Source organism: Centruroides sculpturatus, unplaced genomic scaffold (genome assembly GCF_000671375.1).
Source record: "Centruroides sculpturatus isolate CEXI.00-Female unplaced genomic scaffold, Cexi_2.0 scaffold268, whole genome shotgun sequence".
Classification (NCBI taxonomy): domain Eukaryota; kingdom Metazoa; phylum Arthropoda; class Arachnida; order Scorpiones; family Buthidae; genus Centruroides; species Centruroides sculpturatus.
The window spans coordinates 655,825-670,078 of record NW_019384499.1 but is presented as its reverse complement, the minus strand read 5'-3'; the positions used below and the strand labels follow the sequence as shown (position 1 = coordinate 670,078).

Genomic DNA, 14,254 nt, shown 5'->3' with positions numbered 1-14,254 from the left:
TAATCAATTTAAATTAAATTTTTGTATAATTCATTTTAAATTTATAGTTTTTAAAAAAAAAAATAATTTTCTAGATAAAATCTTTAACATTTTTTTTCCTGATAAAGAAAAAGATTTAAAATTTGTCATATCGTTTAATGGCTAAGAAATAGATGATTGAATGTCTTCGCTATAATCTTTTATTATTTCCTTAATAATAGATTCAAACATAACGCGAAGCACTTACATCTGTCCTAATTCAATCCGATAGGAAAAAATCGTATAGGAAATCCTTGAAACGAGGATAACCTTTAAAAATTTAATTAGTTATTCATAGTCGAGAATTGATTATTGTATTTTGAAACAAGACTTAATATATTTATTATTTCTTTTTATAGTCATTCATACGCATTCTACAAAACTATGTAACTCAGGAAAAGAATTTACATGTACTGGCAATCAGACAATTTGTGTTCCATTATCCAGGCTGAAAGATGGTCATCCAGATTGTCCAGATGCTTCCGACGAAAGTAAGTTAAATTAATAATTAATTTATTTAGAATCTAGTAAGTTTTTATGAATTTTATACATTCAACATAATATTTGTGTCAAATCCAGTAATTTGTTTTAGCTACAAGCAAAAAACAAGACATTTGGACAATTATTACGATATGAATCAGAGGTTTTAAAATAAATATCTGTTATGAAACATACCTTACATTAAAAATATCACCATAATTAAATATACTTTTAAAACATATCTATAAGTAGTTCCTAATTAAATAGCAGAGAAAAAAACTAAACAATTTTCGCTTTTTAGAATCTTAAAATAGCATGTAGTTAATGCATTTATCGTTGTCCAATTAAAAAATAATTAAATATAAGGTATGTTATGACTATTAGATCAGGTTAAACTGTATAGTACGATATTATTGAAACAAAAATACGATTGCACACACGTCCAGTGGGGTGTTATCGTAGGGCAAAAACGTCAATTGGGGCCTCCTGTTGGTGGGGGCCCCAATCTTTTATAAGAAAATATTTCCCTCCAAGAAAATGTCTGAAGTCAAAACTGTGCATGAGGCTCTATAATTCAAATTCGCCTGGACCCCATGAAGTTATAACACGTCTTATAATTTGAATATTAGCAATCGTACTGTTTAATAATGCATGATAACATCGCCATTGTGCTTTCACATATTATATTTAGAAAACTAATAATAACAATAATGTTTAAAAATCCATAAACGGATCAATAGATTATAAATTGCATATATAAATATATATTTATATATGTAAATTATATAAATAATAAATATATAAATTAATATATATTTATATATTAATTTATTTCTTTAAATAAATAGCGTGAATTTAGATTAGAATCAATAAAGAATATTTTTATTTAATATTCCTATCTTCATTTTCGATTATCAACGGCATTTATCATAATGATTGTGTTCCGTAAATAATAATTTAAAATTATTAACGAGTGCATTACACATAAAAAGAAATTGGAATTACATTATAATTTTTTTAGAGCGTTTCGGAACTATAAAAAGATGGGAAAGAGCGATTTAATAGAAATGTACTATTGCAAATGAGTTCAATTTTATGATAATAACAATAATGCCAAGTTCCAATAGGAGCGATTTTCCTCTTCCGATATGACGAAACATATTAGCATTCGTAGCTCATCGTACGGGAGGTTTGACTGGTTCTCTCACCCTTTCTCATTCAGAATTGAGGTCAGTCATGCGCATGAATTCGTTTCTTATACTTTTTCTTTTGAATGCTGCGAAATTTTCAATATTTTCTTAAAATTGCCCCGTTTTCTACCTAATAATTCAACCGAAAGAAGTCATTATTTTGAAAACATTTTGCCTTATATATATATATATATATATAACGACCCGAACAGAGGAACATCATTCTCTTCAAATTAAAGTGGAATAGACAATATCTGAAATTCGAGGAATTCGAAATATTTTAATATTCGAGTCAGCTAAAATTATGAATTTTCATTTTTGTTCTTTGTGGAAATACGATACAATTAACTTAATGGTCTTACGAATACAATTAAGGTAATTATTATACGTGGGTATAGGAAGTAAACAAACTTCGTACCGTTATAATGCAACCAACACCCCTGCAGAAATGCAGTGTTCTTGCTGATAAATTGAGTGTACAAATTTAATTTAAAAATCGTTATTTATTATGTATTATTTAAGAAGATGGAAACGTAGATGTTAAATTGTATCGTAATTGTAAGATGTAGACTATATATTGCGCATATATGTATGTATATATACATACATACATACATATATACTGTATATAAATATATTCCTTGTTTTGAATGAAAATTTCGTCAATTTATACGGTCATTGTAAATGTTATGAATAAAAAGTTATTAGAAATGATCACTATTATAGAATATTATACAGTATTTAAATTTATTTCAAACAACTTAAAATATATTATATTATAATAACAATAATTAGAAGAATTATTGTTATCTGGAGATTAGACTAATCGTAAAAATCATTCCGTTTTATATGAATTCCATGTTGTACGAGTTACTTAGATTTTACAAATACGTGAGCCGTTCACAGCCCGGCACACCTATTTGTAAAATCTAAGTAACTCGTACAACATGGAATTCATATAAAACGGAATGATTTTTACGATTAGTCTAATCTCCAGATAACAATAATTCTTCTAATTATTGTTATTATAATATAATATATTTTAAATTGTTTGAAATAAATTTAAATATAATATTCTATAATAGTGATCATTTCTAATAACTTTTTATTCATAACATTTACAATGACCGTATAAATTGACGAAATTTTCATTAAAAACAAGGAATATATTTATATACAGTATATATATATGTATGTATGTATATATGTATGTATGTATGTATGTATGTATGTATACATACATATATGCGCAATACACAGTCTACATCTTACAATTACAATACAATTTAACATCTACGTTTCCATCTTCTTAAATAATACATAATAAATAACAATTTTTAAATTAAANTCAATATTTTCTTAAAATTGCCCCGTTTTCTACCTAATAATTCAACCGAAAGAAGTCATTATTTTGAAAACATTTTGCCTTATATATATATATATATATATATATTAAATTTTAGTTTTGCTTGATCCAAATCACTTTAGAGTATTTTCTTTTTACTTCTAAATATTAAAAAAAAAATTGTGCAAGCATTTCTTTAAATAGTAAAACAGGGTGAACTGTGATGTAATTAAATATTACATATATATAGAGTAGTGTATAAGTGTATAATTTTTTTTATATTGAATGCTAAAAATAACATCCTATTTTAAACACAATTTCACTATTGATAGTATAGAAAAACAAGTTATTTTATATTTATTCACTGTCGTATTCAGTTTTAGGTGGAAGAAACAAATATCCGCCCTAATACCGAATATTAAAAATAGTTACCTTTCACCCCAGTTATAACGTGTAACAGTTTACCTTGCAGTTAACGTATTGTTTCAACTAATTTTTTTTCTATAGGTAATTACGTCACAATGATATTTTCAGAAATTAAATTAGGAAAATTCTTTGTTTCCTACGTAAGGCGTATTTGTTTTAAATAATTTCTGTTTAGTCTGGAAACAATTTAGCACAAAGTTAAAAATTAATTTATTGAATAGCTGAAACTAAATAAAGCTTAAGCTTGACTTCCGGAAATGGTTTACAACTTTAATTCTGCTGTAAATTCTTTTGTAGAAGTTATTTTCGGTCTAACTGTTTTATTAGGTGGAGGGATTTTTTTTTTCAAAAGGAAATTTCTTTCTCATTAGGGTTTAGTTAATAGATATATATATATTTTTTTTCAATAACATAATTAACGTAATTATGGGATATTAATAACGGAAAAAGGTTGTAAAAACGATAATTATAATCTCCATAAATTTGACCCATTAATCTTTTCGTAGTCGTGACGAAAATGACCGTGTCATATCTGGTCTGTACCCAACTGTTATGCCTGGTGAACATAACCATTATAAATATGGTTAATAAAATTTACTTCAAGCAAAACTGCCGTAGAATAATTAAATGAGAGCAATTCAAATTATCCAGATTAAATATTTAAAGCTTATCGTCGATGGATAATTTATTGCTTGACGCGTTTTTTTAAGTTATTAAAATTCAGTAAAAATATATATTTGAATTATTTATAATGGGGTTGTGAACCTTGAGGATTCTACAATCTTTACAGTCCTATCCAGACAGCATCTCTACTTTTTACATAGATTTTACTAGACTAGTTTTGCTAGAATGGATAGATAAAACTCGAAAGACCAGAATTCAAACAGGTGGAGTTTATGTGGAATTCCTACATAAAGTCTTCTTATATTTTTCTTAAAGTCTTATATTATATTGATTTAGTCATTTGAAATTTTATATCGTAATATCGAATAAAAGTAAATAGTTAATTTTTGTGAATAATAATTATAATTATTTAATAGTAACATTTTATTTCTACTTCAATATTATATCTTAAGCTTTCGGGAATAAGCTGCTTGTTATTCCATACATACTATTTGTCTGTCTGTTCTTTATGTATATGAGGACTGTAAGAGCAAATGCAATCGAACTTTCCAAAAATCATCCTCTAATTCAGAAAGATAACGACTACTTTTTGTCTGAAAAAAAAAATCGGTTCTTTTACAACAGGATGGCTTATATATCAATTTCAACGAAATTGTGGGTATTCTGTAGTGTTAGAACACTATTGAACATCACACTATGAGTAACCTTAAGATTTTCGAGGGTTATTTTATACCATTATTATATTTTAATTATATTTGCTAGACCAAGTTTCCAAACTGATATCTAGCTTTTGTAATGTCACACGATATGTCCTCTTTTGGATCGATTGGTACTTTTCCATCTCCGAGCAGTTGTTGAGTGAAACAGCCAGCAGATAAATCATTTTGTAAGGAAACTCTCATGTTATTTTTAGCTTTTTTTAAAAGTACGATTTATGTTCATCGGCTATCGTTTCTTTTATTAATAGAATGACATAGTGTTTGATGTATTGCTTTATTGAAAACTAAAAACATTGTATTCGATTCGCATTATAATAAAACTAATTTTAAATGTAAATTCTCCTTTTTTAGAATTTTCTACAATGTCATGAGTACAATACCAAAATTTTCCGAACAACACTGCGTATCTTGCTAGTATCTAATTGCTGTTATATCAAATAAGATAAACACTGCACACGTCAAAAGATAATTAAGTAATGATATTTTAACTTGTAGAATGTTTTGTTATAAGCTGTAAGCTACAAATAGATGCGCTTAACGATTTTAATTAAAGAAAGATAAATTTTATGTATAAGATAACATATGTGAGAAAATTGTCATTGATATCCAACACCCTTTAAGGTTTAACAAATAATTTACTGTGCTGCAAAAAACGGGCGTAGTTGGCAATGACTTTCTCTGAATTTTAATTTATTCGATCCTTATTCCCCATTCAAAATCCGGATTGACTTTTTTCTTGGCTACTTTAACAAGCGAGCCAATTGTCTACCTAAAGTCTCGCTGAAAGGCGGATAGAGGTTCTCCACCCAAAATTGACGTGCAAACGAACAACACCCAACTCTGGTTCAATGCAGTCGGTCTAATTAAACAAGTGAAAATTTTGTATTTTAAAAAATTCGTAAAATAATCTTTTTATGTATAAACTCTATATTGATTTTTGTGAAGTCTCGAAATTAAAATACAGAATTTATTACATAAATATATATTTTAAAATGATAAAGAGAAGTTAAATAAAAGAAGTGTTAAGAAATGGAATACTAGTTAGGTCAAATTATTTTATTTATTTACTATTCTTATAAATGTCTTACAAAATAATGTTTAATGTCTATTGCATATTATATTCAACTTTTTGATAAACAAATCTATAGATTTTCTTTTTTTATAATAGTGTTTCACTTCAGAGATGGGGAAAATATTTTGCACTGTTTTGATATAACTAAAAATTATTTTATCAAGAAAATTAGAATGATAGGGGAGATCGGGGCAAGATCGGCATGTTAAGCTTTACTTAAATTTTGTGTAATAAATACTGCTGTAAACTGAAAAAAAAGCTATGCATATTGTCTATTGGAATGTTACCTTACTATAGAACTGGTTAAAATCAGTTTGGAAATAAAAATAATTAAAATAATTACAACTTTACAAGAAGAGAGAAATTGACGAAGTTGCCCCGGGTATAGGGGCAAGATCGGCAACTTCTCTCTTTTTGTAAAGTTGTAATTATTTTAATTATTTTTATTAAAGTTGCCCCTGGTATAGGGGCAACAGTAATGGGGCAAGATAGGCACGTATATAAAATTATGTTATTAACAATGTATAAGTTGGAATTCACTATTAAAACAAAGAAATACAAATCCAACACCCATTTAATATTATTACAACGAAATGCAAGTTCAAAGACATATATACATGAATAACAAATGCAAACATGTTTTCATTTATCATCTGTTTGATTTTTATCCTTTGCTTCTAATGTGGCTTTATGTTGCCGATCTTACCCCGCTAGTCATGATTTCGAAACATTAAGTACAACCCTGAGAACAGAATGCCAAGCCACGATCTGGCCACGTGAATAAGTTGAAGTTACATCCTTCTAACAGGAAAAGTAACTTTCGTTATCATGGAATTATAACAAAACCTGCCAATTCAATATAAATGGAAAAAAAATATTATATGGAATTGAACGAAAATGAAAATTTGCTTGATAATTCAACTACGCTTGTTGGAGAACAATAAAAACACTACACTCAACAAGCCACCAATAAAACTCAACTGCCTAACCTATAACCAAAGTCTCCTTTTAATTTGTTTTTTAAAAAAAGCGCTTGACAAACTTGCCCCGCATGCCGAAGTTGCCCCGATTTCCCCTAAATAGAAATATGGAAATTTAAATAAAAATTAAATATTTTATTATTATTACATTAATTTTATATTATTATAAATTACTTAAATATAGTGAAAAGTATTTCTTTCGAATAAATATTTTAAAAAACTATAAATCAAATTTTCCATTAATTGTTAAAAATTGAAGATCTAAAGACTTACAGTATGAATTCTGTAAATTATACATTAAAATATTGAAATATGCCATTTTTTTTATTATTATTCGACGGAAGTTATAAAAGATTCAATGAAATCTTTTAGTCACGAAACATTTTACATAAAATTACATCATATGTATAAACCAAAATTGTTTTCCGGATTACATCATTTATATTTTGTTAAATTCGTGTTAGAAATTTAACAAAATATAAATTTGCTGACGTTGCTTGTATAAATTGAGCAATCTGTATACGTTAATTATTTCATTGTTTTTTCTAATGTTATAATGAAAAAAAAATGCAGAAGTATTTTAAAATAAATTTCTATCCCTATTAGCTAACACGGAAATACTCTATATACATTATTCCAGTTAAGAAAAATTAGCTATTGCTATTTTTGGTGTCATATCGATAACCAGTTATATGGAAACAATCAACAGTAGGCAGTTCTGTCAAACAAACCAAGAATAATGGTTTATGCAGTTTGTTTCGATTGATAACATGTTCCCTCATCCGTGGGGTTGTATCAGATTTGTATGGATGGTTAAGAAACATCTCTCGAAGTCAGGTTTCTAAATGATTATCTTGTTGCCTTGAGCCAAGTTCAATGTACTTTTATGTATTTTTGGAGTTAATATTAGTAATTGTTGAATAACATAAATATGTATATATAAGTTTACTATATAAATATCTTCCCTTTAAAACTATATAATAGAAAAATAAATATTTAAAACATAATTTTCAAACTTAAAATGATCAAATTGACAGTAAGCACTATTGAAGCTATTTTATTTCATTTACGTAGACACATCGAATGTTATATAGTGCGTGATTTACATCGTATCCAATACTCTTTTTCTGTAATCTCTATGTAAATTCAAAAATATTTTGTAGGTCATAGTATTTAATCTAAAAAATATATCTATTTTAAGATAGAGTCACGATTAAATGCGGTAACTTTGAGTTTGCAGGAAGTGTTAAAATGTTTTTTTTAGGGAAAGTACTCGTCTTAATTTAAAATCGTTTAAAGGGATGAACCTATTGATCTTATTAATATGCTCCAAAAACTAAGGTTCGAATTATAGTTAGACTTTTTGAAAATATTTTAAGAGATTGGTAAAAATTAATTCGTTAGATCAATTGTTCTTTCTTTTAAGACTATAAATGAATTTGTTAAATTACGTAACGAAAGAGCATCTTTAGGCAATGGACAACAATATATTTATAAAGTTTTATCTTCTTGAGATCTAGTTTAACGCATTCTTCATTGAAAGGCGGTTTGAAATGACCTTAAAAATTTTGAGTGTAGAGAAACGAGGTAATTGATACTTATCGAAAATACATTTGACCTCATTTAGGTATCCGTGAGAATGCTATCAGTGATGTTATGCAAGAATATCGATAATTGATTTAAAGATGTACACGGTTATGAAGTAAGATATAAAATTGGATAACGCGGATGTACAGTACTTGATGCTTTCTTAACCAACATCCCTGACCTTTAGCACGGTGATGTAAGCCGTTACTTTCACTGAATTGTTGAATAGAACTGTTACTGCCACGAGCAAAAATAAAGTTGAGTTAAGACATATTTAAAAATATAAAAATGGTTAATTAAAGAAATATTCAAATAATTTCTTAAACCGTTTTTACGTGTTAAATGACAATTCACTTCTATAGATGGATTTAGATTTCTCACGATGAGTTCCAAAATTTATACGTCATTCATTACATTTTATCCAATTGGTGAAGTTATTTCTCAGCTGACGAGTTAAAAATTTCTTGATTTCCTTGACCCACTTCACCAACATCTTTTCTATGTAGGGGGATTTCTATGTTTATGAAGAATTGTATGATGTATCTGCTTCTACTTGTTGGAGTGAGAAATCTTTATTTTTGTTATAATTCTTATTAATTTTCCATTTTTGGATATAATCATTCGTTATTCAGTAAAAGTTATATTAAAGATAAAATTTCAATTCGTTCTTTTTAGATACAGAATTTTAAGAATGCCGGAAGTATTAAAAGCTTAGATATACAGTACGTTACAATAGTTTAAAAAGAACGGCAGCAATTAGAGAATGCACGCTTCAATCGATCGAGAGATAAAAAAAAAAAACAAAATATATAGCGAAACGATCTAAATTTTTTGTTAGTGACGTCGTAGAAATCACGTGACTGTCCGTCTGAACCTGGGTGACCAGAAAACCAGGTCAAGGTGATTTCGGAATGGCATTTAAAATCACTGCTAGTTACGTTAAATGAAGGTCACTTCTTTTATTAGTCGCCGTACATCTCTTATTAGTAAACGACAGTTTTGTAGATTTACACTTTTGTATGTCTCTTGATGACATATATAAATTACGATCTCGTTCCGAGACTAAATTTTTTTTAAATAATTTTTTTTAACTCGCACTAATCTCAAAAATAAATATTTCAACGTTATTTATTTATGAAGTTTCATGCAGATATTAAAATTATCAGTAAGAAGACGAGTCGCATGTAGAGTTTTAGAATTTATTGAATCATCTTTACAGAATGTCAAGTAGTTTTCTTTGATTCTGGATGTTGGCAACTGTCCATAACAGAAGTTTCTTCGCAGATTTCATCACAGATTTAGAAGAATTTCAATGAATTTAGTTTTAGTGATAATTTATATCGGATAGTCAAGTACACAAGGTTAAAGAAGTGATCTTAAAATGTACTGTACCACGGCCTTTATTTTTGCAAGGTCATTATTTAATTCATGACAATTGTCGACCATGAATTTATGAATGGAAAATTTTTAAAGAAAAACTAAATGTTTAAATTCGTTAATCGTTATGTATTAAATCTAAGTTTTAGATATTTTGGTTCTTACAGTTTAGTTTTTGCAATTCATAAATGTTTTTTTTTTTTTAAATTCTATACATGTATCTTTGATGTAATCTAATCGTGTAGTGTACATGTGAAGAAACTGTGTAGGACTATGATTTTATCTAAAATTATTTCGTGTTTTTCATCTTATTTATATTTAATATATTTAAAATTCATTCTGACAGCTTTAAAACAAAATCTTATTGGAAATTTAAATTTAATGTATTTGCGAACGCTCATCAATAAAAGATGTTACACCCACAGATAGAAAATGACAGAACCTGTTTTACACATAGATAACGAAATCTCGATGATGATGCCACATAGAATCTTTCCCTCTAAAGATTCTCGCTGATTTGGAAAAATATTATTTTATTATGAAACTATTATTTTTTGGGATTTTACATTACATAACAATAAATATAGCATTATCCAATCTCAATAGCTACTGAAATGAATTATTTAGCACATATCATTAAATAAATGCGAGTTTGAAATGATTATGATTATTAATTCACATTATTATGCAACCTATTACATTGTCAACACGAACATGTCATTTTACTTGTACAGTAAAACCTTCGATTTTTAGATCTAAAACAATGACAAGTCTATTTTGTAAAAAAGTAAGAGCTGGATATAAAGTTCATTGACAGATAACCACAATATTACATATTTGAGAAGATTCCTATTAGGAGTTCGTTCACATAAACCATCAATCATAGATAAACCACACCAACTTCTTAATCATTATGCTGTCTAAAACTATTATCTGATGGTGATTGAAATTAGTTATGAAATCCAATTAAAATTCTTACTAGTCATTCTGTTTTTTTCTTTTCTTCCTGTTTATTGAAACAGTTATTATTTGATATATAAGCAAGTCATTAATCTCCCATATGTTTTTGGTATTCTCATATAATTACTTTTAACCTTCTTAAAATATTTACATTAATATGTTTGTGGCACCCTTCCATGGAATTTATCAACGGAGGTCATATGGTAATGTTTTTGATTTCGGTCCATTATCCGATTATATCATTTATCCCAATTGTACGTCGTAACTCTTACTTTATTTACTGTTTACGTATTTTCTTTACCAGTGTTAATGTATTCTTTAAGTTATCCTTTAATAAATTTTTGTCCTCATAATAAGAGGACAAATTTACATAAAATAGGAAAGTATCTGAGAAAAATAAATAAATAAAAATTATCTAAGAAATCTTAAATGTAAATATTTTGTTTACAGTTTATATACGTAATTACTACTGTATAACTGATAATTACATGATTTAAATATTCAAAAGTTTTGTTAAATTATTCAAAAAATATATATATATATATTTAAAACTACAGATTTTCTTACGTAAGAAATATTTAAAGATTCATAATGTCATAACTCTAAATTTAGTACAATAGTTCTCAATAAGAATTATTAAAACGACACATCTTAAGCCGATTGGAACGTTTATAAAGCTAGATAAATATTATAACTTAAATAAGCGTATTTAAAATCATAAATATATATTTGTTATAATAAGAATTTAAAATCCATTATACATATAGTGTATAAGGATTTTAGGTTGAATTCATTACTTATTTTAAAACAAAAAATATAGATAAAAAATTAAAATCATTCATTAACGATTATGTTTAATAACTATTTTAAACAATTTTTATGTTTCTATTACATAAAATAAAATTTAAATGTATAATTAAAATAATTGCTTGTTTAAAAATAAAAATAAAAGTTTATATATAAATTTATAAAATATTTTTTGTAGTGATGATGATGATGTTATTGATTTCACTAACGATATTATTGTTATAGAAATTCGGAAGTATTCAAGGTTAAATTTTCTTTTGTAAACGTAGTTAAATAAATGATTGAAATAATAACATCTAATAATTATTCATATATAGCTTTTGATACTGGTTTTTCTATACTAATTGGAATAAAATGCACAAAAAAGACAGGAAATGCTTTATCGTTGTCTTTTAAATTATCTTCTATTGTTTAAACTATAATACATTAATTAAAATTCCACACTTATTATCTAAACATCGTTATTATAAAAATTTGATTCAAATAGTAATTTATTCTCACCTTATTAACAAAATACTTTTAATTTAATTAAATAACACGAGCGGAATGAATTTGGAAAAACATTTAAAATTACAATGAACTGATCATTTTAAATACCTGAATTTATTTATTAAAAATAATATTATTAAATGAATACTACACAAAACTTTCGAGTATTTGACCTCAATTCTTTTTATGTGGGATGATATGCCGATGGCTGTAATGAACCTTTGTAGTGCCTCCTTACTTTGACCTTCTATCGAGCCCTACTCGGTAAATATCACTCGACATATTTATTATTCAGACTTTGTCTAATACTCTACCTTGTATCTGAAACGACTTCAGGCCATTTCGATAATTTAGAAATTTATTCTAAATAGCCCTTTTAAGATTGCACTATACAAAATATTTTTACCAGCAAAACTGAAAAAAAATCGTTTTGTTTTTGAATGAATATTAGAGCTTATTACTGTATTTAAATAAGAAAAAAGAATTAAAATCGATTTTATTTTTGTTTTTAGCTTGTTTCTCTGGAGAATTTCGATGTAGAACCGGGTATCAATGTATACCTCTTCAAAGGGTCCGAGATGGAATTAAAGATTGCAATGATGGATCTGACGAAGGTATTTTAAAAATTTTACAAGTGTTCACGTTAAATAATGATGTAATTTGAATAATGATAGATATATTGAAATTAATTAATAATAGAGTTAATAAAGATATGTATTTCTTGATATCCTTGAAAGATTTTAAAAAGCTTTTTTGTACTTATTATATACTTCTTTAATGTTTTAATGTTTAAAAAATGTATTTATTATGCAGTATTAAAAGACTTAATGAAACAAAATTTTTAATTGTTTAACGTGATTCGAATCTATGAAGTAATTTGTCTCATAAAAAATTAAAATTGATAAACTAAAAATTACATTCCAGATTACTAAGGAATTTAATTTTTAAATATTTATTTGTTTATTCAAAGACTATGTACATTATAAAATAATAATATATGTACATTAGTTAATAAATAATTTAAGTCGTCTGCAAGGATTAAAAGGACATTTATTAAGTGATTAAGAAAGTTGTGTTGAATCAAATTTATATTTTATTTCGATTAATTCTGCAAATATTTGATGTTTCTGTATTTTTATTTTTGTTGTAGCTTAATTAGTCAACAATTAGTATTTGAATATAAATAATTTATTTTTAGAAATACTCTTTATGTTTGTAGTTTTAAAATAATTGTGTGTGTGTAACTGGACTAAGGAAAGATTATAATTAAAATAATTGCTTGTTTAAAAATAAAAATAAAAGTTTATATATAAATTTATAAAATATTTTTTGTAGTGATGATGATGATGTTATTGATTTCACTAACGATATTATTGTTATAGAAATTCGGAAGTATTCAAGGTTAAATTTTCTTTTGTAAACGTAGTTAAATAAATGATTGAAATAATAACATCTAATAATTATTCATATATAGCTTTTGATACTGGTTTTTCTATACTAATTGGAATAAAATGCACAAAAAAGACAGGAAATGCTTTATCGTTGTCTTTTAAATTATCTTCTATTGTTTAAACTATAATACATTAATTAAAATTCCACACTTATTATCTAAACATCGTTATTATAAAAATTTGATTCAAATAGTAATTTATTCTCACCTTATTAACAAAATACTTTTAATTTAATTNATTTAATTAATAAAAAATTAATAAATAAGATGGAAATGAAAATGTTTTGTTTAAGAAACTTATTCTTATTAGTTATTCAATATAAAAATAATCTATTTTTAATACTTATTTTCTCAGAGAGAAGAAATGATAAATTTGTCTACGTCAATGAGAAATATTCAGAGAAACAGGATAACAAACAAGGTAAAAATGATAAATAATATTTGATATTAATGTATGAATACAACAGAATTTGTTTCAGTGTTGGCAGAAATTTTATTTAAAATTTTAAGTACTGTACAGGCATTATAATTGATGAATGATCCTGTTTTAACTGTTATAAATGAATAATGATTTTGCATTGATTATATAATTTTAAGAATTTGATTCGATTTTATAAGAAAACATTATATTTCTAGATGAAATATTTCTATTCATCTGATAAAATTTCTGTTTTTTAAAGTTCTGTTGTTTTGTTTATTGAAAATTTATAATCAATTTTTACATAAACAC

At 25.9% G+C, this 14,254-nt stretch overlaps 1 protein-coding gene across 1 annotated transcript in view; it reads left to right on the top strand.

The window, feature by feature from the left end:
- LOC111622014 overlaps nt 1-14,254 on the top strand; it is a 57,954-nt gene that overhangs the window by 10,797 nt on the left and 32,903 nt on the right. Inside the window, exons 2-4 of the mRNA XM_023364315.1 lie at nt 378-509; nt 12,587-12,688; nt 13,880-13,945. Coding sequence (XP_023220083.1) covers nt 378-509; nt 12,587-12,688; nt 13,880-13,945 — 300 coding nt within the window. The remainder of the gene's footprint in view (nt 1-377; nt 510-12,586; nt 12,689-13,879; nt 13,946-14,254) is intronic.